Source organism: Montipora foliosa, chromosome 6 (assembly GCF_036669935.1).
Source record: "Montipora foliosa isolate CH-2021 chromosome 6, ASM3666993v2, whole genome shotgun sequence".
NCBI lineage: Eukaryota > Metazoa > Cnidaria > Anthozoa > Scleractinia > Acroporidae > Montipora > Montipora foliosa.
Window position 1 is genome coordinate 40,493,698 of NC_090874.1, and position 23,652 is coordinate 40,517,349.

A 23,652-nucleotide genomic window follows, 5' to 3' on the forward strand; every position below is an offset into this window, starting at 1 on the left:
AAGTCAAACTCTCAAGTACGGGGAAATTTGCTTTTTTTAGTGTTCAATTCTAAACTTTGTTGGCTGATAAAACGTTAGCCGCAAAAATAACTTTAACAGGTGAATTAACAACAGAATACTTCCTTTAAACTGTAACATTTCGTATTTTCCTAAGGCTTAGTTGTAGCTAGTTGTGTAAAGTGTGCAAGAATCTAAAGGAAGTGAAAATTAATGCCGATCTCTAGTTTAATAGTAAGATTAACAGCCAGGTCAGGGTTGCTCGAAGCATTGTTAGCGCACCTCTTAACGGTTAGCGCTAAATAGGCTTCAAGCAACCGGCTCCAGACACGCAAAATAATCTGCGAACAGGTTAAAAGGTCTCAAGAATAAGCATACACGATTCTCGAACCACAGCCGTTTCTTCCATACTTACAATGTCAAATGCCTTTATTCCGGCAATGGCACGGTGTGAGCCCAATCCCTTCTTCTTTGTGTCGATGTCAAATGGATGGTGATAATTGGCTGCTAAACCACCTACCACTTATCAGGTTTACTTTTAACAGTGCTATATGTGAACTTCGTTACATTTCATCGCGCACCGGTGATTCAGTTGGTTGAGCATCGGGCTGTCATGCGGGAGGTCGCGGGTTCGAAACCCGGCCCGCGGATCAACACTCAGGCTCTAAAAATAACTGAGGAGAAAGTGCTGCCTTCCTAATTTCATCTGCAAATGGTTGGACTTTCAAGTCTTCTCGGGTAAGGACTATAAACCGCAGGCCCCGTCTCACAAAATATCCTCCATGTTCGTAAGTTCCTGTGGGACGCGTACGTTAAAGGACCAACACACTATTCGATAAGAGTCCCCGGTGTTGTGGCTGTCCTGTTCTCTCCAGCAGAAGTGCCGGGCTTGGCAGTGATGTATAAATCAAAAGGCTTACGGTGTGTGAGGCCACCTAAGCAGAAACAGCCATAAGCCAAAAAGGGACTTTGCCGAGTGCTGAAACATGCAGATGTAGGAATATTTACCAGAGAGAATGAAATCCCAGTTAAAGTTCCGTGGACTATCTGGAGAATAGAGTTAACTGAATAGAATGTAATGTGAAGTGCTAGATTTGGAGAATACCCTGCCACATCGAAGACAAGTCCTGAAAAAGCGTAATACGCGGCTACGAAGTCTCATTTATTTCATAAATATAGTTGGTATTATTGTATATGCAGTACATTTCTGAGTGGATACGCAGTGGGCAAGTTCATGTCTTTCTTTAGAGCTGATAAGTATATTTCTGAGTGGATACCCCGATACGCAGTGGGCAAATCCCTCTCTGAGGGGGATATTGGGGGTTGCCCAATACGGGCCCAATACCGCATTTCCGCGCCAAAAATTGCCAAATACCGAAATACCGCGTTCAAAAACAGTTAAATCATGTACAGCAAACGACTGTCAAACGAATCGCGCTTGTAAAGCGTGATCCTGCACCAAGGTAGGTTGTAGAGTTTTCAATTTCTTTCCCCCTGGAGCAACCGGAAGTCTGATAATTCCGTGACGTAATCTCTGCACCGAATACCTTGAACCAAAACATACGAGAACCGCTTTCCGAAGGGTTTGATCATACCGCAAATCCGAACTTTTCGGACTACAATTTCCGAAATACCGCGCTAAAAATTAACGGATACTGCATTTCCGCAGACCCCAATGTCCCTCTCCTCTCTTTCTTTAGAGCTGGTAAGTATATTTGTTGGTAGATACGTGGATACGCAGGGGACAAGTCCCTCTCGAGCTCTTTCTTTAGAGCTGGTAAGTATATTTCAGAGTGGATACGCGGATACGAAGGGAAAAAAGACCCACTATATGTACATGTATAGTTCTTGTTAGTGGCGGAAAGCAAAGAGATGCGAGTCTGTCACATTGAATCTATAAAATTGTTTAGTTTCATTTAAGTTGGATTTCCTCTTAAGTAAGGAGCTATTCTTAGTAAGAAAGGCAACCCGTGACATCGGGAAACCCCGAATATGTGCATCATGATGATTTAAAGAACATTCGAACAAGTTTGTATTGAGAGCGAGTATATCAGCTGCAAAGTTCATGTAATGTTAGTCACTGTCTTTTCTTCACACGATCTCGAAAAAAGTGTAGTTAACAGAACCGCAAAATGAAAGCTAAACTTTTACGAGAATTCTTACGCCTATTTCGAGAAAAGTGTAGTTAACCGAACCGTAATATGAAAGCTGCTAGAGCGAGGCAATGTTGTTGACGCCACGTTTAAAGAACGAGGTATAATGTACAGTAATTTGTAATTAGGCCTGTTCCAAACGTCGTGCTACTGCCGTGCCGACCTCAAATGAAATTGTCATTTCCATTTAAGCACGGCAGTAGCACGACGTTTGAAACCATTAAGCGCGGCACGGCTGACTTAGGTTCGGCACGACTACTTAACACGGCAGGACTTGCCGTGCCGCACGGCAGTAGCACGACTTGGTTTCAAACGGCGTGCTATTGTTGCGCCGAACTCAATTCATAAATTAATTTAATGTATTTTGCATTATTTGCATACTATTACGCTGGATGGATGGTTTGTTTTGTCTTTTGAATTTGGCGCGACTGTATTAGGTTCGACCTTTGAAACCGCTGCCGTGCCATCGTCGTGTTACTGACAAGCCAAATTCATCTGAGTACGGCACGGCAGTAGCACGACGTTTGGAACAGGCCTTAATTCAGTTATATTTTGGCGTATATTCTTCACACGATCTCGTAAAAAGTGTAATTAACGGAACCGTAAATTGGAAGCTAAAATCACTGAAACGAACGCTTAGGCTTAATCAGGAATCGAGTGCTATTCCCAGAAAAATGTAGTTAACCGAACTGTAAAATGACTCGATCATCGCGCTTTAAGTACGAAAAATACATATCAATAAGGAGATTGATCGCGCTTTAAGATACATAATTTTTTTTCACTCGATCATCGTGCTTTTTTTTTATGAACGAGAAGTACATGCATCAATCTCCTTCGCTCTTTTTGTTTGGCGCGTCAGAAAGGAGAAATATAGAGAAACAGGAAAACGAGTGCGTATCCGCGGGAGCTTACCATTTTAGCCAAATAATCCAGATGGAGTGATCGTTGCATAAAGCTAAGCGATTTTCCAAATTTATAGAGCAACAGGATGAGAAGGCGCTTACCATTTACCACCCGGCATGCCATCCCGCATATTTACCCGATCCTTGGTAAGAGAAGTTCCCGATTTCCAGCATCCCGCGTATTGATATTGCGCATACGTTCTGCGCATCTCGAGATACTCGGAGTTCCTATAGTCGGTGCTTAGGGACGGACCATTAAAAAAGTGATGGGGGGGGGGGGGGGGATGGGGAAAAAAACCAAAAAAAAATTCATACAAGGGAAAATGCCAAGAAAAAAAATTCACGCAAAGAAGAAGGTAAAGAAAAAAAATTCATGCAGAAGGAAGGTCCAATTGTGACTTTTATTTACAGTGCATTTCACAAAACTTTTGACAGGCGATTTGCGAAGTTCGTTGTAAATTTCATAAGTTCGCTTCGAACTTGGGAATATCAATACGTAATTGTCAATCAAAGGGCAAACTTTGAAAGTGTTAAAAAGGGTTGACAGGCCTACACGACTCCCTTGTACGAGGTCTGGTTTCTGTTGCCTTTGTCATAATTTTGCTCTCTTGAGTAACTATTTGAATGGACGCCTCTTTTAGGCGGTTCCTGTAGTATCCATTTAGCAATGGTTTTTGCCCTATCAAGATTTCACTGTTAAAAAAAGCAATATTTGTCTAAAAAAAAATTCGTGCAGGGGGTTTCACCTGGAAAAAAAATTCCTGCACAAGCAGTGCGCGAAAAAAAAAATTCGTACCAGCTGAAAATCCCCCACACCCCCCATCACTTTTTTAATGGTCCGTCCCTTATTAATACAGGGATATTCTTGCGCGGTTCAAAACTATGTGGAGAAAGCAGAATTTAGCAAGTGCTCTTGGTACCCAAAAAGAAAATTGAGGGTTACCATGCATTTTTCAGGGATAATTAAGTGTCAATTTGGAAAAGAACGCCATACATTGGTTTGCATTTTAAAGCTTTTTGCAAATATTGTTGACCAACTGTCTTCGAAAAATGCGTGGCTACCTCCAATTTTCTTTTTGGATTTCAATAACATTTGTTTAGATCTGCTTTTCCCGTATATTCAGTGAACCGCGAAACAATACCTTTGAATTAGTAGGCACCGCCCTTAAGCCGGAACGGAAGTTTCTTGGAGTGATTCAGCACTCCAAAAACAGGATGTCCGGTAAGGCCCTAAACAAAGACAGGTACCCCTTGAGAGTTGTTTATTGTTCTTTAATCTTTAATTTGGATAATTCACTAAATTGCCAGTAGCAGGACATGAGTTGTAAACAGTGTTAATTTAGCTTGGCGGGAGAAGTCGAAAACTGACGAAAGTCAAAGCATCGAGTTTTCATGGTTCAAGTACAATTTTACTGCCACGACCTCAGGCCAATATTCGGACACTACTGCAATATTTCCCAGTACGGCTCGAGCAAGTAAGGTTAGCAAGTAATAAGTTTTTTATTATGGCACTGTTTCTTTGACAAAAGGTGGTCACGCTCGGATGCAGGTGAGCTTTCAATTTTCTCATTTTTCATGCCATTAGCGTCCACGTAGCAGAGAAGAGTGTTTATATCAGTAGCCGTCTTCTTGTTTGTGTTTGCACTTTTCTGTTGGCTGATAAAATCGTCTATGGCCTCCTGGCTCCAGTTGTTCACACGATGGATAGCGCTATCCGCCGGATAAATCACTATCCAGTGGGTCATGCAGTGGACAGAGCGAGTTTCAATTGAGTGTAGTAGTCTAAAACCAAAACCAAAGTAATTACTTTGGCCAATCAAAAAGGACAGAGACAATCCAGGAAACCAATCAAAACTCGAAGAAATTACATGTAGTCGCAAAAAGCGCGGGAAAATGTGCACGAGCAAGCCACAATTGGTTTTGGTTTCACTTCTGATTGGTTGAAAAATTTATGCGAGATCTTTGAACCAATCACTGAGTGTCTAATGCAAAACCAATGCAATTCGCTTATTACTTTCGACACTCAATTGAAAAACCGCTCTAAGTCATAGCGAAACAAAATTGTACTATCCCATAGATAGTGATTTATCGGGTGGGTAGCGTTATCCACCTTTTGAACAACTGTGGCCTGGCTTTCGTTGGTGACTGTTTCAGTTTCTGCATCAAAAGTTTCCTGATCTTCTGGATAATAAAATGTTCGCCTTCTTCAATTATCTTTGAAAACTTAACAAAAATTTCAATATTTTTAGATTGTTCTGGTATTTTCGCTGTGAAGAATGACAATATTCACATTTTTTGGTTTGAAATTTCGAATTCAAAACAAAATTACACGGCTACTGGAAAATCCCGACCGAGAAAGAACCAATCAGAGCGTTCGGATCTGCCTAAGACTGGCTTTGCCATTACCCTGAGTGCCAGAGGTTTTTTTTGCGCAGTTTCCGGTGTAGGTTATGTCTCTAGATAGACATTCTCTCGGATATATTTAATATGATGTTGATTTGTTGTACATGCCATGTACTGTTATTTACACCATTAAAATTTTAAACTGTTGGGAAAAATTTGGCTTTCCTTCATTCTAATTATATTTTACTTACAGTGTAAAAGAAACTGTCAGAGCCTAATAATAGTAATATTATTGGTATAAATACACAGGTGATTATACAAAATCGCGCGCTCTCATTGGCTCGCTATCTCGGATTATCAGCCGATAATCACCTCGACGGACAAAATGGCTACCAGTAGTCGTTTTGCCACTGCAAGTGAAGATGATTTCGCGTTGAAATGTTTTTTTTTTCTCTTTTTTTGAAATAATCACCTGTGTATTTATACTAAAACAATTATTCGCCTCAGGCTCAGTGATTATCGGTGAATATTCACTACGCCTTCGGCGAATAATTGTTAATTATTTAAAGCCTGTGATTGTCATTCATCCATCGTACACGTACATGTTGGCCAGAAAGATTGGTCGTGAGAGGCCAACAACAACATAAAATATTTTAATTGTCCCTTTAAATCGTGGTGTGTTAAACTGGCTTATAGCAAGAGTTGCTAACAGCTTCCTTCCAAATCGTCACAGGGAGCAGGGAGGGGGCAGGGAGGAATCAGGGAGGGGAGGTAGCACTCCTTTCACCAATGTGGCATGGGATCAATTCCTGGATTCTACGCCATATTCTCTACTCTGCTCCGAGAGGTTTTCTCTTGGTACTCCTCTTTTCCTCTTTCCTCAAAAAACAACATCTGATTTGATTTGTTCTGATTTCAGTTGATTTGTAGTCTCCCCAGTTAGCGGAGCACTCGTGCTTGGCTAAATAACCTTGAGACTTAGGTGTTCTTATTATTAGTATTACATACAAAAAATTGCTCGTGTAGATGACTCGTCACATAAAACATGTCAAATTCTTGCCTCTTAGTGAGTGCCACTGGACAACGACCAGGCAACCTTGCCTTGTTTCTGAGTTATCTCTGCTGTCCAAAGACATTGCTGACCCACTTAACTGCAAATTGTCAACACTATTATTTTGTTGTTCTGTCTATACTACAGTGCCACCTATTGTTATTACACACACAAACTGAGCATCACACAATCATTTTTTCACATAAAGATTTTGATTTTTGGTGGCGTGATTTCAAAGCAATGCCTTAGAAAATTCGCATGGTTGTGTTTCTTTGTTTTTCAAATGAAGTGTCCACTTTTAAGCAAAACAAACCTAATTATTTCAAAAAATGCACGGCTACCCTCAACTTTTACTTCATATTCCAACAGCCATAACAAAGATATACTTTTCTCCATAGCTTTATACAGTACCTGTTGTATTACAAACAGTAGGTGGCACTGTGCGTAAAACACTAACAGAAATGCAAAATGAAAGAAAAGGCACTTGCTCTTGTGGAACACTGTCCTCAATTTTGTCTAGGGATCTTTTGCCAGTACTCACTTTGCCAAGAAATAATGAATGTTATGTAATTTAGCAAATATTATCTGAAGGACACTCGTTTCAGGCGAGTTCTTTTCGGGTTCTCTTGGATTTTCTGTGTGCTGTAGTTGATGTACTGTTCCTGCTGTCGATGAATATCCAAATCTGAAAGCTGTTGCTGATGCACCTGTTTCTGGCGCACAAGGCGTGTCCTCAGCTCCTTAATTTTGGCATCTTTTGTTGTTAATATGTCATCTTGTTTTGAACACAGCTCCTCCATTGCTACAAGTCATAATACAGATTTTAATAAAAGCTTGTAACTGTCTTACAATGTATATTTTCAAATTGCTTACCCAATAAATGCTTGAAGGGCAGCTAATCTCTTTCCTTTTTGTATCTTCCTCTCTTAAAATTTAACACCTTGATTGTCTTATAATTTTTTTTTGTGATAAATGCCTCCTTATTTCTAGTACATATTGTATACTTTATATCATGTGGTAGATAACATAAAAACTAGAGTGTGTTGACAGTGACACATAAAAAAACCTTGGTTGACTTAAAATAATAAAAATGTTAACCATCATTTTAGAAACACACATTTGACCTTCGCCTTACTTCAAATTACTGTAACTTTGAACTACACTGTACAGACCTTGGCACTTTGTCTGGAACTGCTTCTTTTCTTGATTTTCTTCCAGTGCTTTGCTTTTAACTTGACCATACCTATCATGCCACCAAAGAAATTATTTTTGTGAGCTTTGTAATGAAAATTCAGCGGCAATAATGTAAGTTGCTCAAGCATAGGGTTGACAGAGGACACAAACTAAATAACTTGTCCCACAGGACTTTCTACACTGTTTGTAAACAGCAGCAAGCAGCTTCACTGCAAAACTTAAATCTAGCAACGCGTAATTTATTTAATACATCCTTACATAAAGAGACAACTGCATCGTACATTTCACGCTTATTCTGAATACAAAAATAATTGGCTTATCAATAACATAACTATCACAAAAAGGGGGCAGCAACGTTTTATTGAGAAGTTTGGAGAAAAATTAATTTCGTAGCAACCACAAAATTTTTAACATTGAATATAACCATGATGTTTATTCATGAAAGATTGAAGTAATTCTTGCACTTATCTGAACAATTTAAGCATTAAGTCAATTATCTTTCATAGACACCTGAAAATTTCAGGCGGCTTTGATGGGATTCCACCCCATGACCTCTGTGATGCCAATGCAATGCTCTAGACCAACGGAGCTTTGAAGCCACACAGTTTTTTATTGGGCTCATGAATGTGTTTCAGTGAAAAGATTGATCACATTCCTTTCATGGGAACAGATGAGCCCAAAAAATTGATCTGCTCCCAACTGTGTGGCTTCATAGTATCTCAGTTGATAGAGCATTGCACCAGCATCGCAGAGGACATGCGGTTTGAATCCTGTTGAATTTTTCAGGTGTCTATAAAAGACATTTGCTTAAAATTATCCAGATAACTGCAAGGATCACTTAATTCAACCTTTCGTCTGTAACCCACATGTGTTATTAATCAAAGACACATTTCTTTCATTGATGTTTATTCACAGTAGTTGGGGTGAACAGGGCACAACTAAGGGTGTGACAATTGAAAGCAACGCTGCTCAACATCTTGGAAGGTCTCTTCCCTATGAATTGTACCACTATGGGGGGTACATAGAGTAACACCACAGATGCACCTTGCATTAAACATCCAGGGGATGAAAAATAAACACCAGCAGTGCTCAAAATTAGCCGTCGTCCGGTCGTCCCATTGTCGGATATAGGAAAATCACAAACATGTGGGCAATGGTGAACCCAAACCCAGACTTACACAAAAACCACAGGCACACACTAAGAACTACGGGATACTCAAGCTCCATGATAAGCTATGAGATTGCATCTCAACACAGACTGCAGTTGATAGTTGGGGGTTTCCGAGTGGGCAACCAAGGATTTATCAGGGCAACCTAATTCATGGGTTTGGTTGCCAAGCTTTTGAAACAGGGACAATCTGGATTTTTTTTTAAGTTCAAGCACTGACACCCCCTGAGAAAATGTCTCGTTCACCAACCAGACTGAAGTCTCACTGCATGGTCTATCAGGGTACAGCAACACTTTAATAAATCAGCTTTTCTTTGACACCTATCGGTACTTATAACAAAGAGCTAAAGCTTGAAAAATCACCTTTTAAGTCTACAAAAATTTGGTTTATCAACAGAGTTGATAATGTAAATTGACCACCGTACAGAGATTCTAAAAGCTGACGTTTCGAGCGTTACCCTTCGTCAGAGGAAGCCCTTCGCTCTGACGAAGGGCTAACGCTCGAAACGTCAGCCTTTAGAATCTCTGTACGGTGGTCAATTTACATTATCAACTCCGTTGATAAACCAAATTTTTGTATACTACTTCCCCACCGACGCAGCACCACAGTTTCTTTAGAAACTACCCCTTCATTCACCTTTTAAGTCTCCCTATAATGGTTCATTTTATATTTTCACTTTTTATACTTTATCAACTAATTTGATGCGGGTTCAATGGAAAAGGTATTAATTTCATAAAGAAAGCGGTGGGTGCAGACAGGCCATACACATTACCTAGAAGAGACTACTGAAGCACTCAAAATAATGTACTTACACATTTTCAAAAGTTGTCTTTTCTCTCTGAATTTGCTTGTTTAAAATATCAATTTCTCCAAGAGCAAACTGTAACTTTTCACTCTCACTGGCTAGTTTGGCCTTTGTTCGTACATGATTCAGTTTCTCCTCCTACAACAGGATTAAAAAGTGCTTTTTTATAAGTATTGTGCAACTGTAAGCACTATACTAAATATTACTGCTTATTAAGCAGTAATGTAGCAGCTATTGTTTGGTACATGTACTATAACTTAAGTCTAAGAAATGGCTTCACTTGTTTAGTCTTTTGTTTTTGCCTTGGGTATCAAGACAATCACACCATATGTTACGAGAGCTATTAAAGTGCCAATCACATTAACACACTTTTAGGCACTTTTAGTGCATTAATTTGTAAGCACTAAATATTGCTTCCATTTTCCATCTTAGAGGGTAAGGATTCTTCTAAAGAAAATTGAGTTCAACTAAATCAAGGGGTTGGTGTCTGAAGTACCCAAAGAGCTACGAGATACAGTACATTACCTAAATTTATTTTTAAAATAATTAGGATAGTACGTACACTCTCATTGGTCAATAGCTGTGTATAAAAACACTGCTGTGACATCACACGAATTTTGATTGGTTATGTATTGTCAGACACGTGTTTTGATTGGCTGGTAGGAAATATGAGCGTGCATCAAGAAAATCTGTTTCAATCAAGAAGTAAAAAACCAGCATTTTCCTTCATTTGTCGAAATTATCTTTGAGTAATATTTTATAAAAGCAATAGAGAGTCCAGAGAGTTGGGAGAATTCTCAACAGTTATGCAAACCTGAGACACAGTCGATTGAAACAGATTTCCTTGATACACGCTCATATTTCCTACCAGCCAGTCAAAACATGTGTCTGACAATACATAACCAATCAAAATTCGTGTGATATCACAGCAGTGTTTCCATACACAGCTATTGACCCACTGACCAATGAGAGTTTTAACTTAAATATAGCATCACCACAAGTCTGACAGAAGCACAACTTTTTCAAGTCACTGTCTGATTGGAACGTAATGGTAATGTTAATGTAATGGTAATGAATGATATGAGGCCTGACCACAACACCGGGAGCTCCATGCCCCACTCTTTACGAATAGTGTGTGGGTTCTCTTACGTCCCCACTGGGTTGTGAACATTGAAGGGCTGTGAGACGAGAACACTTGAAAGTTTTAACCATTTGCGGATGTGTGTTCCGGCCGGAGTCGAACTCACAACCTCCAGCATGGCAGCCCGATGCTCAACCAACTGAGCCACCGGTGCGCGGTCACAGTAAGTAACTTATTACGTTAAAGGAGAATGGAGGTGAGGAGTAATGAAACAAAAAGATAAATATACTTCAAGCTCCCTGGCCAATTTGTCGTACTCATCTCGCGATACACGGTCATCCGTTCTTGACATCTGTAAATTTACAAATAGTTTAATACCACCTCTCCCTAATTCCCTGATGACAGCAAAAGAGCTGTATAATTTCTGTGAAGCCCTATAAAAAGGGATCACAAATTCAAAACGCTTCATGAAACAAGAATTCAAAGTTTCGTGAAATTGCGCCATTGTAACTTTTTTCAGGAATCGAATAAAGAGATGTTACCTCCACTGGTCACTTACCTTAGCTTTCATCTTAGCTATGACCGTGTGCTGAAAGCGTACAACATCTTGAAGTTGTTTGTTTACAATGGTGAAAGAGGGTTCTGCGTCATCTGATGTAGACTCCATTTTGGAAATGACCGCCTTTTTTACTCGACCCAGTTTTTCTCGGCAAATACTCGTGCCCAGGTTTGTCCATTCGCACCTATTATTCCTTGCTTCCAACAACGCTTCCAAAAGCGGGGTTGGTTCAAGGGTTCAGTAATAAATTTAATTCGGTTGTATTGCGAGATCGTTTTCAGGGATCGCTAGGCTAAAACTCCTCTCATTCAATTTATTGGTGCAATTCGCGTTCGAAGCATCAAATAAAAATTTCGTGGCTCCTTTTAATCGCCCGCATGAGCTCATCAAGGAGAGCTTCGTGCAATCTCCAATAATTCCTTGAGTAAACCCTTTCCCGGATAAATTTATGTTTAAGAACAGGTTATTTCCCGCGAACAGTATCACATTTTCCTTGGCGCTGGGATAGCTTTGTTTTGATTGGCTTTTACAACAGTCAGGCGTGCTGAGGCGTTCTATAAATAAATCTACCAGGGAAAAGACCAAGTGTGAGTTTGTTTTAGAACCTTTCATGCATGACAGTATAATTTTTCTGTTATGATCATGACAACTTGATCCTTTCAAAACAAACCACTTTGTAAATATGACTAGACATTTGCAATGCTATGGACCTGCAGCAGGCAGTATTCTTGACAAACAGAAGAATGCACGTACACGCCTTGCGGACCGATTTCTTTGTAAAGACCTCCATATTAATAACAACACTGACTTCAGGCTGATCGCGTTCTTATTTAATTAAGGGGTGCTTAGTGAGAAATCAGCCTGAAAGTGTTCTTAAAATCTTCTTAAACTTGGTGTCAGAAATACTTATAAAAATAAGAAATAAGTGCAAAGAACTCAGGATCTCCTTTGTCAAAGAGCAAAGAGTCTTTGATCCCGTCATCATAGAAGGGAAGGAGGTAGAGTTTGTTACTAGTACGCTACTAGGCCTTTAATACTTTCGCGAACGATGGAACATGGAACGACCATGACTGAAACTGAAATAACCAAAAAGGCTAGCAAGAGACTCTATTTCACAAATCAGTTAAAAAGAGTGGGAGTTCCGAAACAAGATCTAGCACTGTTCTATGTATCGTGCGTGAGAGATGTTATAGATTATGCAGCACCTGTCTTTTTCAACGGTCTCCCCCAGTATTTAAAGAACGAGCTGGTACGGCTCGAGAAAAGAGCAAGAAAGTGCAACTCGGCAATGGAGGTGGGGGTAACACCCGTTTTGGAGCATCATTACGTACTATGTAGCAAGCTTCTTGATAACATTGTCAGCGATCCAAACCATAAATTGAAGGCGCTCCTTTCACCAGACTATGACAACTCACGCTATAACCTAAGACGACAGCGCCATTTTAATTAATATGCCGAAGCTTTGTACGAACAGAACAGGTAATACTTTTATATATGCCATGTGGAAACAGTCCGGGCTGTAGTTTTATCCCACTTATATTCATACTTTATAATTAACACACAGTGCTTTTTTGTAATAGATTTTAGAGTTTGTAATGGTCCCGAACACCATAGTACTTTGATACCAGTTACTGTAATGAATTGTTTCGTTATTCTAATACCCTTTCCCTTTATATTAAGCACATCTTAATGTATCAGGCTGAAATTTTTCTTATTTATATGGTGCTTTATTGGCCAAATTTCAGCCTGTTGTTCTCGATGCACTTGTTCTTATATGCGGGTGTTTCCTGTATTTCGGTATTTTTCTGAGCATTTTCCCTGGACAAAATTAAAGTGTCAGTGATAAGGAATTATTATATGGCAAAGCCAGTCTTGGGCAAATCCCAGCGCTCTGATTGGTTCTTTCTCGGTCGGGACTTTGCAGTACGGACCATTTCCGTGGAAACGGTCTAAGCCGTGTATTTTTGTTTTGGAGCAAAGCCGGCAAATTCATAATTTGCAACCAAAACAGCGAAATTTCACATCACTACACCAAGGCAGAAAGTGCAAGCATCACAAAACCATTTTTGTCAACAACAAACTTACGCATATATCTTTCCGGTCTGGTTAAGGCACACTTGGAGAGAAAATTTATTTAATAAATTAAGGCAAACCATTTTTTTTTTCATGTACATAACAAGGAGGTGGTATATTACGTCTATACTCTATCGAAACGAATACGCTGGTACGCAAAAATCTATTTACAATACTTTTGAAATTATAAAGACAATGAAAGAAAAGGAGAAAGACTTGGTGCCAACATCTACTCACAATATTTCTATTTTTATCCATGAATAAATCTATTTACAGATAAAGATTAACAAACAATTGCAGTAGTCGCGTTCTCTCTGAAGTCTCGGACTGTAAGTTTTGAATGGCTAGTTTCCGAAAACTACAAGAAAACCAGACGAATGACACTGAGGAGAAACCTTTAAAAACAGACAATTTTTTTTATACAAGAGTCAATAATTTGCTACATTGCATTTGGCGATGAACGCCAGGTTTGCACCAAAAATAAGTACCCAAACGAACTTTTGTTCTAATTACCGACCTACTATAAATTTAAATTCTGAGACGCAGAGAGACTATCTAAATTAAAATTGTAGCTGACCAAGGGTATACATGTAATACTAAATGAGAAAATTATTTCTAAACCTTCACTCCAAACAGGTTCGTCTCCCTTTTCCACCTTTATAATTTCGGACAATTTAACCTCCTTTGCTTTGAGTTTGTTGAGACTTCATGCATTTACTTTTAGGCAAAATTAATTGATTAACTTGTGAAGTCTCTTCACAAAGTGCGCCACTCAGTCCTACTTAAAATCAAATTAAGTAAGTTGTTTGAAGTTAAGGTCGAGCTGATAGTATGCACTGAAACATCTGAGTCGAGGTCTCTCTACATTTGACTCCCCTAAATACAAGACGCCATTACAGTTCAGGGCGATCCTTCAGCGTCACATGGTTTGACAATCTTATATGTAATAAGGTACTCTGGGTACGCCTGCAAAGAGAAAAGAAAGGCCAGGTTACACCCATAACAACCATGGACAAATTTCACTACTCTGATTGGCTCAGAGATAGGCAGTTTTCACGTATAACAGAGCAGAGAAGAAGTAAATCTGCGCTAAAATGAAGTAACAAACTAAGAATTCTGATTCATCAAATAACAGCCAAACAAATGTTGGCCCTGAATGGCGCAATTTTAGTATGGTTGCGTAATACGCGCGTGTTATCTCCGATTTTTTGTTAATAAGTAATCAAATTATCTCGAATGCAATTTGGAATATATAAGCACGAGCACATTTTTGTAAAGACTAAGAAAATTGCACGAACTCGTAGGGCGAGTCCAAACTGGGCCATTTCCGAGTTCATGTCTGCCTCCTCTTCAAAGCGAGTCTAAGTGCTAAATTTTTGTGATGGTGATTTGTTCTACTTTGCATATGAATAAAAAATAATTTTCATGAGGAAAACGTCGCACCGCGCAGACTCACTTTAAAGAGGAGTCAGACATGAACTCGGAAATGGCCTATTTATAATCTGACAAATTTACAAGAGCTTATTTATATTTTTCCCTTCAAAATACTTTTTTTTTTCATTTAAACGATGCTTTAATAAGAGGTCTATTGTGTTTGAGCCAAGGGTCCATTGTTCTCTAAATCGAACATACACCCTAATCCTAACCCAACGCACTCTAATATACATTTCCGCATGATTTCTAAATTTGAAAGAACTTGAAGCTGATCAAATTGTAATTTCAACTTCTTCGGTCTCGAATCAGCCCTTAAATGCATGGAAAATGGGAATCGCCGAGCCAATGTGACGAGTGTTTATAAAATAACGTTTTAATAATTGCACAAAGATCAGGAGTGTCTCCTTACCTGCTCTCCTCTGTACACAACATATTCAGCAAATGAGAGTCCTTCAGAGCTGGGACGTCCAATGACGGAATGATGCCCGGGAGGAGAATGTGCCATCTTGACTGCTGAGAACTGATAAAAAGGCTTTCCCAGGGCAACGCGGCATAACAGCAGTTGCCTTGAAAACGAACAAACATTTTTTTAGCGAACAAATTGTCCAATCTCCCAACGAACAGGAACAAGTAGCATAAGTGATGCTCTTATGGCCTGCCATTACGCTGGACAAACCGTTTTTCAACAACAACCAACTTTATTTAATATTAACAAGAAAGAATCGTTTGCACGTGCGCAAGGTGTTGAGGACGATCGTACCAGTAATATGTCAGAATTTGTCAGTTTTCGGGTGCCGATATACGTCCATTAAAAGATCTGCTTTCCAAAAACGATATGTTGATACAAAGTCTCAATTCGACGGGCACAGACCTGGACCCGGTTGTTCAAAAACCGATTAACGCTAATCCCAGATTAAAAATTAACTAAGGAGTTTATTTCTGTACCCTCAAATGCTGTTCAACACTGATATTCGGCAAAACTTTACATTAGAATAAGTCAATCTTGAAAAACAAAAAATAAGCAAAAGAAACTTTCCTCAAAAAGTTGAAAACATGAGACAAAAGTTCACGCTAATCCTGGATGAATTGAACAACCGGGCTAAGGTAAATTAAAAGCTGAGGGGTGGGGGAAAATGACGATTATTTGTACATTTACGAAAAACACTTCATCTTTTACAGCGCTTGCATTTGGAAGAAATGAAAGATGAAACAATAAAATCTCCAAAAAATAACGAAAATAACGTGCTCAGGAAAAAAACGAAATACTTCATCCATTACCTTTCGCATAAGTAACACGATTTGTCTTTATGTAGAGCACAGCCTGATCCGCCGCCAATGCCATAAACATATTGGTTACTTTTGGACGAATTTTCAGCAAAATAAATACCTGCACATATTATATAACAATGTTAGTTTGTTCTTACCAAGCATACACACATGGACAAGACACAATCGTATCTAGGAACCATGCGCGCGATTTTAAAACTTGCTTATTTCACCACTTGCGTCACACATATGAAACGATCCTCGCACTTAGAGCGGTTTTCAATTGAGTGTCGAAAGTAATTAGCCAATTGCTTTGGTTTATGATTACTTCACTCAGTGATTGGTTCAACGTTCTCGCGCTACTTTTTCAACCAATCAGAAGTGAAACCAAAACCAATCGTGGCTCGCGCGAGCACATTTTCCCGCGCTTTGTGTCGGCTGTGTAATTACTTCGAGTTTTGATTGGTTTACTGGATTGTCTCAGTCGTTTTTGATTGGCTAAGGTAATTACTTTGGTTTTGGTTTTACGACACTCAATTGAAAATCGCTCTATCATTGATAAGTGCGTGGAACCCAACTTAGAGGCGAGGAACAACTTCGAGGCTTCGTAGCTCAGTTGGTAGAGCACTGCACCGGCGTCGCAGAAGTCATGGGTTCGAATCCTGTTGCAGCCAGCTGAAATTGTCAGGTATCTTTAAGAGACAATTGCTTAAATTGTCCAGATAAGTGCAACGAGGATCACTTTTCTCTTTCATCTATAACCCGCACTTCATTTAATTCTATAACCCGCACTACATTTAATTCATACAAAAAAAAACCACGCAAACTTACCAGCTCCAAACATGCCACCAATATAAGCATGGCGTTCATCGAACCCTTTTTGAAGAATAGCGTGGATGAATGCAGAACCTGTGTGCAGAAAACATTTGCTCAAAACATGGAAGCGAATACAGTGCATCACCTTAATAACCTCATCTTCCTGGATTCGTACCTTTTTCTGGCCCAAAATTCATAGGTTATATTTAAGGATGAAATTCTCAGAAAAAAAATTTGGTTAAAGAAGACAGTTGAAATATTTAACTCCTTACAATTTGGAATACAGCTAAAAAGAAGCTCGTTACAAAAAAAAAAACATTGCATTTAAGCCTTTAATAACTTCGAAATAGTAATTCCACCTGGCTCAACAAAAAGGCCGAAATGCATTCACAGACTTTCAAAGCCTAGATAATGATAAATTACCATGTAGGAGGGTTAAGACGAGTGCAAACTCAATTTTAAGCGATGTCCGCCCGTACGTGATCTGTAGTTATTCATGTGCCAACCAGAAGCTGATAAGCAGTCGAAACAATGGCTCCTTTGCTTCAGTCGTTGACAAATTAGAATAAAGAAACAGTGCGCACCGTTACAGCTTATAGCCTGTATTCTTAATTAATTATGGTGGTCAATAAATTATTTCTTTGTCCTTGTGCTAAAAAGACCAACTAACCTCGTTTGCATGAACAAAATACAAAAGACACAAAGATATGTGTCAAGACAAAGGGATCAATGTAATTGATTGCAAATGGTAAAATTAACAAATCGAATGTGGTTCAGCGTTGTTTGTACTATTATCGACAACGATATTCGCTCACGAGGCGCAGCCGAGGCAGTAAGTACACAACAATTTCGATTTGTTTTTCACAATATTCAACGCCAAAGAAAGTTTTTATTTCAGAGCGTCACCAAAATCATGACACGAAAGAACAAGCAAGCGTTGTCTATAACTTTCTCTCAATGTGATTGGTTTATTTCCCAAAATGGGCGTTCTTGATTGGCTATTGCATTGCGTGACAAATTGACGCGAACATGACGCGTACAGCGTTATCTAGACTCTTATCGACAACGGAAAATTAGCCAATCAGATTGCGAGATTACAAGCAATTGTGGTAAGAACCCCTTTTTAGCGTTCTGCGCCACATCTCATCAGAGGATAATTTTGTGGAGTTATTTCAGGAAGTAGGTCAGACAAGTTGTTCTTGTTAGTACATAATTGTGCTCTCCAAAAATTTCTTGAAAAGTTCATCTCTTGTTACTGAAAGGGCAGTTCAAGGGCAGTTCAAGGCCAGCTTTATACTACGTGCGTTCGTATACTGTATTTCAAATCGGGGTAGGTGATAAAAAGTACGATTTGCTACGTACCATGGAACAGCATTCTTTCGTTACTGTGATTGTGATTGGCCTCCGCTACCTGCAAAAGAAGCACTCAAATGATTAGTCCCCAGACTCAGCCTCGACCTTGTCTAGCTGATGTCAGTAAACAGACAACAAGAACCCGGTTTGGTACCTCTCTTCTTCTGTACACATATTTGTCCCACAGTCTTTTGTTTATCACTCTCTGTATCTAAGAGATGAGACAAAGAAGGTTTCATAAGCACTGCAATCGACCATAATATACCGATACTTTGTAAAATGTGGGAACAACTTGGACAATTTCCAATGTGAAGCCTTTAAATGCGGGAAGATATCAGATGAGTTTGTTGAGGGAAGGAGGGGTTAGAAGACGGTTGAAAAATGGAGGACACAGTTTTCTGGACATATCAGGGGGAGTGGGGGGAGGGGGACAGATCATTCGTTAAACTGAGATCTGATTCATTCTGAAATTTAAAAGCTGATCTCTCAGCATCTTTTAGAAGAGGTGGGGACCTTCATCTTCCCGCCTCGATTTTCGCGGGAATCACAAGTCTTCGCTTGGGCGCGTTTGCTACGTCAGCTTAGGACTCAGTTAAATGAGGCCTCATTAGGTAAAAGTAAAAACATCCTTACTTTGGCAATACTGTAAGATTCAAAGAAGCCTCCCGACAATCCACCATCTTTTTTGTGTTTAACAACAGTGCTTTGCATCTAGATACGAAAATAAAAAACATTTCAATATTTCATGGCAAATGTTCAGTTCGACAGGGAATTAACTCGGGAGCGACAGGTTTAAGAATGCTGAGATAATATAAGTCAGAACGATTGAGTGAAACAAATGAAATTTGAGGAGAAATTTCAAAACAGGGTCTTAAAAAAGCCCTTTTCTCTAAAAACACCACATGGTGATTCCAGTTGAGACGCACAACCAAACAAATAGCGGCATAACTTTCATGCAGGGTTGATCATTGCTGAATTGTGCAGGAATGATGTTCGACTAAGTCCGTAAAAGCAAATGCCAAGAAATTGCTTTGGCCAATCACAACTGACACAGCTAATCAAATCAGTCAATCATATCGCTAAACAAAGCGGATGCGACGACACCCAGCAAAGCGCGGGAAAACTGCGATTGGTCTTGCTTAAGCTTCTGCTTGGCTGGAAATGTGGTACAAGATTGAGGCAAACATCAGAGTAACAGGAACAACTGCTCAAAGCTAATGTTCCCTACGATTTTGTTTTTAACTGATTATCTATTTCTTGACAAAAGTGAACACTTTGCTCACCTCTTCCGCAACTGAAATATAGTCTTTGTCATCAGTAGACAAGTCATGGACAACAGTTTCTTGTGGGTTTGAAAAAGTAAAAGGGCCACCACCTGTACAGAAAAAAAAAAAGAATAGAAAACGTGTAAAATCAATTCATGGCTTTCGCCCTTCCAGCTCTTGTTCTGGACTTGTTGCCATGCCTATGTCCTTAGCCGCGTTGATCGAAAACCTGGTACAAATACCACGGCAACCTAGCCACGGTTGGAGTTTTCTCTACTTGCACAAATCCCAAAATACACCTCTTCACCCCCCCCCCCACCGCAACTTTGCAAAATCACTGTTTGCAATTCCTCCTGGGACATGAGAGAAATCGAAAACAATGCCTATGCAAATTTTTTTGGGTGAAAGAGGTGCATTATGGGATTCGTGCAAGTAGAGAATGTTTAGAAATGCGCGTAATTAGATGCATGAAGATTTCAATAAGCGCCACGAAGTGTCCCCTTAATCTTTTCATTAACTTGTCTCGGAATACAATGAGACAATTTACGTCATAAAGTACCCCCAAATGTTGCCCCTCAAGTAAGAATAAACAGCTGCATTTAACTTAAGCTAAAGATAACGCTAAACTTTACCCTTTCATATTTGCCCTCGAAGCTTCGCTTTTCGGCCAAATACTCATTTTTCGGACTCATCTCTCAACCGCGGACATTATCAGCCGACATATTAGCTGCCCGAAGGGATTTATTTACTAATTAGCCTCATTTCCACCCTTGCTCCAGACCCAGCGAGAGAATACGAAACTGGCCAATTGTCCTCGATCCAGCTCTCTGAGACCTCATCGGTCAGCTTAGGCCGCAAGTAACGGCGGTCCTTAAATCTTAAACTTGCCCTGAAGGAAATTCTCATTTGTTAGGCTGACCTAGGCTGCAACACCATAAAAATGTGGAGAAAATGGCAAAATGATGTCTTTGTCATTGCGGCACTTTCACAAGAATCTTTCGAGACAAAGTCGTGGGATTAACATAGTGTTGGACTCAGTGGTCGTGTTTTACCGATCTCAACCGTTATTTGGTTTTTGGTAGGGTGTTCTCGTTTTTGGTTGGCCAGGATAATTAACATCCTCAACCAGCTACGAATGTGGTTGAAATGAAAACGATGGGTTGCGTTGTACGGTTTTTTGAAACTAAGTGGATACGGCTTTGGCTGCTGGCAACAATCGCTTTAAACAAGACGTAAAAGTCCGGCAATGATTTTTCACACGGAAAACGGTTGGAAGAAAATTTGAAAGGGAAACTTCACTGTACAGCGGTTACGATTGGTATGGTTGATTCAAACCGAACTGGTCATGAAAGACTATAGTCGTGTTGGCCGTGTTAATCCTGTCTCCGAGAGGTTTAAGTAACACGAATGAGAACTTGAATTACCTAGTTCTGGTAAACCAGAAAGTTTTTCCTTCACTGCCTTTAAAATCTTATGCCTATGGCCATAAGCGTGGATCCCAATCTCTTTCAGCTCCTCGTGACCCATGTCCACTAGCACATCCCAGGAGATCTAGGAATCAAAATCGGTACAATTATAACCTGACTAAAATGGATTTTGCTTGCACAAAGCAGGATTAACGATTTCTTTATCAAAAATTTCAAAGCCTCTTCTCGCCTCTTCTTTTTCAAATATCTCTTTGAGGTTGTTCAGTTGAATGTTGTCGAGGAATTCGCCCACATTGATATCTAATCCAGGATGACCTGAAAAATAAAACGGTGGATCAGCTTGGGATTATGTATATATACACCATGGAATCCATAACCATGCGCCTGTGCTGCTCACTGCAGCTGCAACCAACACTACGCAGAAAAGCCAACTAGAAGCTGGTCATTCACGAGTTGGTATGATGGCTCGAAAGGCGACGACGTATGTTCATGTATGTATGTCTGAGCTACAAATACGAAATTTGTTTATCGTTGGAATGATCAATGGAGACAACGTAAATAAACCTCAGGATACATTGAAGGCCACGAAGGCTATCTGGATAAGGCACGATATCCAGGCAGTGAGGTCTTGAAAAAGCAGTGATGCTGTGAAAGGAAGGAGTGAAGCATTTAAATTTGTTGTCACCAAAACGAAGAAGGATGTAACCGCATTCGAATTGTTCATAATAAATAACCATGATACTGATAGCCTTCAAAAAAACCTAAAATTGCCGCCGTACTATTTCTTGACGTTCCTAACACAGACTCGTGAAAAGATGCCCTGAAAACATCGAATTTCCGGTTAAACGGTGCATACCAAGAGACGGATTGGTTTTGTTTCGAAGACAAAAACAACGATCACAGTTGTTGACCCAAACGATGCTTCAAAAATAATAGTTCCTTGAAGCGTCTGTAAAAATGGCTAAGATTCAAGATACCAGATTGGGCGTCTCCAAGTGTACCTTCTAAGGAGCGTAATTCAACAATACGTGAAAAGGGTTTACACCCACATCGACTCTTTGAAGCTTGATACACACCTTGGAACACGGTTCTCGTGTCGCCTGCACCCTGGGCCTCGGCTATTGACCTCTTATTAACGGCCCCATCACCTGCTCCAGACGGGCTGTTGGCTAGCAGATTTGCATTAGCTTGAGATAGAGGCGAGGTGTTGCTTGTGTTCGGTGACGCAGGAGATGAACTGCTGTTGGAGGGTGACGAGACGGCGGTGGATGGGTGAGTAGCCGTATGTGCGATCATAGCATCACTTAACAAACATTTCACGTCTTCTGCCTGTCCAAAATAAATCACCACATCAAAAAAGCTTCCAACACACTTGACATCAATTGAGTGTCGTGACCCCCGAAAAATGCACTACCTTTGCCCAGCGGGTGCAGTCATCGCAAAGACCCAATTAGAATTCGAATCAACTTCATGCAACTTGCTCAAAGTGCGGGTAAATGCCCGCGAGCAAGTCGTGATTTACTTTATATTATTTTGCTACTCGTTAATTGCAAAAGTGGTGCGAGAATTTACGATGCTCATTTTAGCTTCGTAAAAGCAATCGCTATTTCCACGCTTGAATGAAAAACACTCAGGTATGCTCGATTGCCAAAAGATGTGGTCGAAATATTGATCGCTCGTGGCGCTTCGATTAAATGGTGCTTGCCTTCACTACGTGATGAAGTCCCTAGAAAGAAGGATACTCCGCAGTGATTGGATGGTTCAGCAGCTGTGACCACTGAGGAACAACTAACCGAAAAAGCGGAATCAATCACCAATCATAGTTGATGAATATTAACTAGCCTGCGAGCAGGCTTACCTGTTTTGGGTATAGGAGCGGAAACCGACAGTGTGCGAGAACAATAGGGCGAGAACTTTCCTCGCCTCATTCTTCTCGCGCGCTGAAGGCACCGCCAATCACAGCGGTGCTTTGTACGTGACGCGTAACCGATGATCCCAACGACCACTCTATTTTAGCACCCCACCCGAAATTCGCGAATGGGGTGGAATGAATGAATAAACTTTAATTAAGTGTCAAGGTATTGAGATGGGAGCTAACCGGGGGCACTGTAACACAACAGGGGAAAAAGAAAGAAAAAATTAAAAATCTTTGTCTATATATATATATATATATGAATTTTAAAAGTTATGTACAATTTTAAGAGTCTATAATGTAATAAGCTACATTAAAAAAATTATATTATACCCATACTCCCGACCCACCCGACAGCGCACGAGGTCTCAGAAAAATCCTAATAAGTGCTTGTCGTATGAAGTCATAAAATGCAACAATTCGCATTTTCTCAACCCAACAGTGGTCTCGCTTTAAGTGCCCCTTTGAGAAAAAGATTCACTTCCTTTTTTTCTTCAGATGTTGAAAGTGTGTTTGCTTAAATTAACACCTGACTGGAAAAATTTTGAGCTTTGATTTTTATCCAAAGGCCGTTTACTTTGAGTGTAAGTTTTGGATTTCAAGGTCCGCCATTACTCACGTTAAAAACGGACCCATAGCCCTTTTCACGGTTAGTTTTTCTCATGGATGCGAGGCAATTTCGGGTTAAAACTACAAAATAGCCCGAAAATTGCCTCACATACATGCTAGATTGTATTGTAACGCAAATGAGAAAAACTAAACGTGAAAAGGGCTATTGGACCTAAGAGGGTTATTATATATGCAAAACGCGAGTTTAAAAGTCTGAAAGCCCAAAACTCCCGTGCTGCATAT

At 39.9% G+C, this 23,652-nt stretch overlaps 2 protein-coding genes and 1 pseudogene across 2 annotated transcripts in view; 1 reads left to right on the forward strand and 2 right to left on the reverse strand.

Moving 5' to 3' along the window:
• Positions 1–4,328: 4,328 nt before the first annotated feature.
• On the reverse strand, positions 4,329–11,362 carry LOC138009072 (spermatogenesis-associated protein 24-like). Its single transcript, XM_068856375.1, has 5 exons — positions 11,255–11,362; positions 10,985–11,047; positions 9,622–9,752; positions 7,619–7,689; positions 4,329–7,248 (listed from the first exon to the last, which is right to left on the reverse strand). Exons 1-5 carry the CDS (start codon positions 11,360–11,362, stop codon positions 7,028–7,030), a joined length of 594 nt encoding a protein of 197 aa, XP_068712476.1. The 3' UTR covers positions 4,329–7,027.
• Positions 11,363–11,936: 574 nt separating this feature from the next.
• On the forward strand, positions 11,937–12,913 carry LOC138005562 (uncharacterized; annotated as a pseudogene).
• Positions 12,914–13,355: 442 nt separating this feature from the next.
• LOC138007350 (poly [ADP-ribose] polymerase tankyrase-1-like) overlaps positions 13,356–23,652 on the reverse strand; it is a 31,083-nt gene continuing 20,786 nt past the window's right edge. The window contains exons 25-35 of the mRNA XM_068854184.1: positions 21,965–22,217; positions 21,118–21,203; positions 20,886–21,012; positions 19,480–19,571; positions 18,830–18,907; positions 18,351–18,407; positions 18,206–18,254; positions 16,859–16,936; positions 16,040–16,148; positions 15,171–15,327; positions 13,356–14,293 (exon numbers count right to left, since the gene is read on the reverse strand). Of these exons, the coding sequence (XP_068710285.1) occupies positions 14,228–14,293; positions 15,171–15,327; positions 16,040–16,148; positions 16,859–16,936; positions 18,206–18,254; positions 18,351–18,407; positions 18,830–18,907; positions 19,480–19,571; positions 20,886–21,012; positions 21,118–21,203; positions 21,965–22,217 (1,152 nt within the window). The 3' untranslated portion in view covers positions 13,356–14,227. The remainder of the gene's footprint in view (positions 14,294–15,170; positions 15,328–16,039; positions 16,149–16,858; positions 16,937–18,205; positions 18,255–18,350; positions 18,408–18,829; positions 18,908–19,479; positions 19,572–20,885; positions 21,013–21,117; positions 21,204–21,964; positions 22,218–23,652) is intronic.